The sequence below is a fragment of the Mus caroli genome, chromosome 15, assembly GCF_900094665.2.
Source record: "Mus caroli chromosome 15, CAROLI_EIJ_v1.1, whole genome shotgun sequence".
In the NCBI taxonomy this organism is placed as follows: Eukaryota; Metazoa; Chordata; class Mammalia; order Rodentia; family Muridae; genus Mus; species Mus caroli.
The window spans coordinates 77,930,371-77,936,736 of NC_034584.1; the positions used below are offsets into that span (position 1 = coordinate 77,930,371).

At 51.0% G+C, this 6,366-nt stretch overlaps 1 protein-coding gene across 4 annotated transcripts in view; it reads right to left on the reverse strand.

Moving 5' to 3' along the window:
- Positions 1 to 6,366, reverse strand: part of Efcab6 (EF-hand calcium binding domain 6) — a 187,378-nt gene that overhangs the window by 62,789 nt on the left and 118,223 nt on the right. For all 4 annotated transcript variants that reach the window (XM_021183282.2, XM_021183284.2, XM_021183280.2 and 1 more), the window contains exon 18: positions 1,541 to 1,658. In XM_021183282.2, coding sequence (XP_021038941.1) covers positions 1,541 to 1,658 — 118 coding nt within the window. The remainder of the gene's footprint in view (positions 1 to 1,540; positions 1,659 to 6,366) is intronic.

Genomic DNA, 6,366 nt, shown 5'->3' on the forward strand with positions numbered 1-6,366 from the left:
ACACATTTCCACATGCACACAAACATATATCCACATACATACACACACAAACACACATAAACATATACATTTGCACACACACACGTACAAACACATATCCACATACATACACACACAAACACACACATACACACATAAACATATACATTTGCACACACACATACACATATATACAAACATTTCCACATACATACACACATAAACATATATTTGCACACATACACACACATATACAAACACATATCCACATACATACACACACAAACACACACACATACTCACATAAACATATATATTTGCACACACACATACACCCTAGGGTCACCGGAGTATGACTTCCCCTTCCTGAAGCATCTGGCCCTGTAGGGCCTGGTAGAGGAGAGCAACAGCAGGCTCCTGAGAGGCACGGAGAGGCCAGGGAGAGGAAGGGACCAGCATATGATCCTACCAGACCTCAGGCAGATGCTCAGAGAGGGCTTCACCTGCCCAGCAGATGTTCCTCGGAGCTCTACATCCTGCAACTTCCTTTAGGGGTGGCAAACAGACAGGAGGTGACAACATTCTAAGCTGTCCCTCATGCCCAGGGCCTCACTCCCGCACAGGGGTAGCACCTGTCTCTTAGTGTGTAAGAAGGGGTGCTGCTGGGGCAACTCTCTAGTGGTGATGAAGCCACCCCTCAAAGCCAGTGACAGGGGAAGGGACATGTGTCCGGGGTCACTGGAGTCATTGCCCAGCCACCCTGCAGGCTTCTTGCAGTAATGACAAGTGTATTCCTAGGACTCTGTACAGGAAGCTGGTAGCTTTGTCAGGGAGCTGGACTCTGCGAGAAAGTGATGGATGGTGCTGGGGTCTTCAAAGGGCCGGAGGCCCAGCTGTCCCTGCTCTCCTAAGAGACTGAGGAGCAGAAGCACAGGTGGCCAAGTGGGTGACTCAGCTCTGCTTACCTCATGACACAAAATATGCGCCCTAACTTTTTAAGAACCATTTGGGGTGGGCCATGACCGGCCTCACTAGTCTTGCTTGGGTTTACCACTGAATCTAGACTGTCTGTATCCCCACCAGTGAAGAGGAAAGAACAACACTTGCCTGTAAGCAGCATTGCTAATCATAGAAAACCATCTTCTGATTTGTGCGAGTGTGTGTGTGTGTGTGTGTGTGTGTGTGTGTGTGTGTGTGTATGTGTTTCCCCCAGTATTGCCAATTTGAGCCCACAGCCTTGTGCCTGCCAGGCAAGAACTCGGGCTACATCCCCAGCCCTCAGATAGCAATCTTATATGGAGGAAAAGTCTTAAAGACTGTGCTGTGGGTCTGAGGAAGCACTTTCGGGACCATCAGCTCTGAGTCTGTAGTCCGTTCACAAAGTTCTGTTGAACTTGGTGAAAGGGCTGAAACACAGATAAGATTAGGCAAAGGCAGCTTCTGTCTCTCTGCCGGGGTTGCCGTCGCAGGAGCCAACTGGCGGCACTGCTAGGAAAAGACCTGTGGTGACACATCAGGCCCCATCGTGGGCGAGACACGCAGACACCTGCCAGCTAGCTACCTTCAAATCCCATGGTGAAGTCCTGGTAGCTCATGCCTTCTTCGTTCTTGAAGCCTAACTTGGAAGCCAGCATCGCATACTGGCAGTCATTCATAGGCATTCCACTTCTCTCTAGGACCTAGCAGGGACGAGGGCAAGAGGGAGAGAGGCATTAGGGCGGCTGTCCCAGAAGCCACTGCTCCTCTGCAAGGATCCGGCAGCCATTATTACTTGTCTGCCCCCAACCCCGCCCACAGCTGCCGAGGGTGGGGCCGGCCTTCTGTATCCCTAGATAGAGGCACTGGCTTGATTCTTGGGGAGGGGGCTTGTGAGTAAATAAAGGAAGGGGGCTCAGACAGTATGACACATAGACATAGCCAGCTCAGCAGCTCTTCATCAAAGCCCTGCCAGCCAAGGTATCCGGCTATCTCTTGCCTCTCAAGCAACTTCTGCATCCCCATAAGCTAGCTTCTTCACACATTTTTCCCCAGACCAAAGGTACAATGAAGGCAGTTTCCAGAGGGAAAGTAAGATTGTCCTCTGGTTTCATCATGACCCATGGAGGCAAGCCGTGCAGCTGTCTGATGGGAGGGCATTTGGAGGCACCAGTTGGCCTCTCCCTATGAGGGTTCACTCCCTGAAGATGGTGTGACTCCAACACAGACACATGCTCCTGTTCCATTTGTGTATATGGCGTGGAGTGGGGAACAATTATGTGTCCCTCTGTGACAAGCACTGGGGCAGAAGTGTTCCCCCAAAGCCATCTTCCTAGGAGGCATTGACTGGCTGAGCTGCTGTGGCCAGATACCCTTGGCTCCATGGTGGTCGTGGACAATCTGGAAGCTGTCTGCCTGGAGGGTGCCTCCCACAGAGAGGTGCTGGGGGTGGGGGGTCAGTGCAGGTGAAAGAAGATGTATTCACCTTGCTGCTTACCCAGTGTTGGATGAAGGCTGTAGACTACAGGTTCAGAATGGAGCTGTGCATCTAGCAGGATGGCTGAACTAAGTAGGGACCGAGATAGAAGGCTTGCTGAAAGCTTATTGGGAATTGAATGGTCAAGGTTGTAGGGAGAGGAGTTGTGTCTGCAGCCCGGCCACACTGGGACAGTGGATGTGTGACTAGACTGGGGACGCCATGCATGGTGACATGGGAGTATAAGCTTTATTGGAACTCACTCCCAGGAGGGCCCATGGGTCCACAGAGAAGACAATGGCACTCCCAGGAAGGTCCAGGAGTACCAGCTGGACAACGCAATCGGTGTTGTGTTCTTTATGGTGCCCTATACTGGTCAGTACAGGGAAGAGTCCGCAGGCCTGATGCCATAGCACAGATATCAGCAGTAGCCAGCTGTGTTCCTATGTGCCTCACTCTTGGAAGCAGCTGGCATGGGACACCAGGAGGAGGTGGGTACTCTAGTGGACTCGAGCTTGTCATGCCCAGACTCTGTGGAACACAGACTTCATCTGAAAGTCCCTATGTGGCTCAGCAAGCCTGCTCCCAACACTCCCTTAACTCAGACTGAGCCTTGGCAATGAATAGAAGCATCCCAGAAGCCTGGCATTGGCCTTCTTTTCTCAAGATCACACAGCAGGCTGGGGGGTGGGGGGGAAGACGTGGACATGAGTTGACACAGTTGGATTGTTCTGGTGTTGCACAAAGCCCAGAGCACAGGGCCAGTGGAGGCCAGTCTGGGATATAAAGCAGGGGGCGCCCCATCCCATCACCCTCACTGTGAGATGCTGCCCTGGTCATCTGGCCTGGTTCAGATCGCAAACCACCTCATACCATTGGAGTGAAGAAACTAGGCTGGAGAAAGAATGGGGCATTAGAAGTGAACTGTACTCACACAGTGAAAGAGGGGGCAACCTGCTATGGAACCCTGGTCCTCACACAGGGAAAGCTAACCGGAGTCTTGGGAAATACCTTGTGACCCCACCAGTTAGGAGACTGCAGGAAGCCGCCAAGGGGCTTTGAACAGGCTCTGTCTCCTGTGTCTGCATCTTCTATCTTCCCAGGAGGCTTCAGAAAGCAGTTTCTCCTCCCCTCCCCCTCAACTGGACACAGTCTGTAGAGCCTTCAGACTCTGCCTCCTCCTCACTTGGTTGAAGACTTTGAACCCCTTGAACAGCCTAGATTTGGCTCCGTGCACAGGACCCACCATTTATGTGTGTGTGTCACATGTTCCTTCTGGGATGCAGGAAGAGGATACAGGGAGCTGAAGACAAACAATGGGAAGATGGTGATATATCCTTCCTGGTTGATGGGGCCTGGCCTTGGCCATGTGTGTGTGTGTCTGTGTGTCTTTATGTGTATGCATGTATACATATATGCCTGTCTGTGTGTGAATCTGTGTGTCTGTATGTGTGTGTGTATACACATGTGCCTCTGTGTGTGTGTGTGTGTGTGTGTGTGTGTGTGTGTGTGTGTGTGCATTTATATCTATGTGCATGTGAACCAGCCAGTGTGCTAACTGCAGGACCAGGAGCTGCAGGCCTGTGGCATTCCTGAGGAGCAGTGTCGAATTCCAAGGCCATCCTTTGACTGGGAATCCCATGCCATCTGTGTCATTCTCTGCCTGTGTTCCCAGGCCTAGCTCTGGAGGTTCCCGTCGTAGCATGGCGTGCATTGAGTGTTTAGATAGAAAGCTGCAGCCCACACAAAAGCACCCAGAGGCAATGGGGTCTCAGCAATGAATAGATGGGTTACTCACTCTGAAAAATAACCTCATATTTTGAAAACAATCACACATGAATTATTCATTGCAAAGTCCTCCTGCTTAGTCCTTTCACAAAAACATATGCAATGGATGGGAAGAAAATGTCTGCAGGCAAATGTTTCCGAGCCCTGGAGGGTTGTGAAGCACAAGGGAGACACGGGAGCCTTACACAGCCTGGCCAGTGGGCTGGGTGTGCAGTTCCCGGGGGCCAAACAGTACGATGGGACATGCTTGGCCTCGATGGCAGGCTTCTCAGAAGCACTGAGCTCCCCCAAGGCAGTGCCCCTTCTCAGCTGCAATGAACACAGCAGCGGATCCTGAAGACTTTATCCTCAACACCTGCCTCCAACTCACGGGCAGCAGGGACTCAGCCACAGCCTTGGGGACAGACTGGAAACCCTGCATCCACCCTGTCTTTTCCTGGAAGACTCTGTCCTGAAAGTCCATTGAAAAGTGACAAACTAGTATCAAGTCCCTTCCTTCTTTCTTTTCTTGGTTGTATGTATATGTACACATGTGTGCATGTGTGTACACATGTGTGCATACATAGGTGTGCATCTGTGTTTATAGATGTGTGTCTGTGCTTTGCTTTTACTCACTAAGCAGGGTAAACTAGCTAACCAGCGGGTCCCAGGGATCTACCCATCTCTACCTCCCCAGCACTGGGATTCCAAGAGTGCACCGCTGTGTGTTCTAGGCATCCAAATCAGATCCTCAGGCTTTCAAGACAGGAGCTTTACAACTGAGCTGTCTTGCCAGCACCTCGCCTGACATTTCTAGTGCTCCAAATGACCCTGCGTGGAACAGACGTCACTGCAGAGAACCTTCCTCCAAGCGCTGATAACATTGACTTGATGTGGTGCTTTCGGTGCTCTGAGTGGCAAGTGCCCAGTGGTGGTTGCTGATGGGACCCAGGCCTTTCTTGGGGCAGAATGGTCACATCTGCATATATGACATGCTTACTGTACCTCTGTGTCATGTTTTCTCTTGAGGACACACTGCCACACAGTTTATCTAGAGGAATACTGCATCACTCCACATACAAAACAGAAACTCTGAGGCCACTAGGGGACCCTGCAGTCCTTTCTGCCATGCTGTCATCTGTTTAGACAGGGCAAACTCTGCAAGGCACGGCTGTAGCTTTCAGCCTCCCGCACTCCTGTGCCTCCTGCTCTCCATTTCCTTGTGCATGTGAGGCGTCTATCTGTGCAGGCCTGCGCGTGTGAGAAGCAGATATGGGTATCTTCCTCGATTCCTTTTCCTTGAGGCAGAGTCTCTTAATCAAACCCAGAGCACACTGATATATAGCCAGTCTTGCCAGCCAGCTCCCTTTGAGGAACCACATTTCTGCCTTCTAAGGCAAAAAAATGACAAGTAGCCATGCCCACCCTGAATTCATGTGGGATTTGAATGCCAGCCCTCATTCCTGCGTGGCAAGAGCTTTAACCACTGAGGTGGTATAGGCTCTAGCCACTAGGCATTCCCTGTTGACACTTCTTGATCCCCTCAGGGGTTGCATCTGAGTCTTCCCAGCATCTTATTCCCTGAGTTTGGGAACTTCCTGTGCTGTGGTTGGTACCGGAGACAAGTTCGCAGTAAGTTTGCATTAGGGCTGTGCCTTCCTCTTTCACTCTGCCTGGTGTATTCTGAAGACATCCATGTGTTTCCATTGTAAAAGGGAGACTTCAGACACACAGTTCCAAGCTGATGTGGCTCTGACTTTGTGCCTACGCTCACCTCCAGTGCCTGGTGTCCCACTGTCCTCCAGTCCTGACATTCTTGCTGAGAGTTGGGCAGCTGCTCAGAGCATGGCTCACCCCACTCTGATTTCAGCACCTTGAGTTTATTCTATGTTGGATTTTCTGAGTTTCTTATATTTTTGGATGTGAGCCTAGCCTTTAACGGCTGAGCCATCTCTCCAGCCCATGAGTTTCTTAAACCCATAAATTTTAGCCTTCCACTAAAACTGTAACGTTCAGCACTTGTACACCCACGTGTATACACACACACACACACACGATTAATTAATTAAAATTAATCCTGCCGGGCGTGGTGGCGCACGCCTTTAATCCCAGCACTCGGGAGGCAGAGGCAGGCGGATTTCTGAGTTCGAGGCCAGCCTGGTCTACAA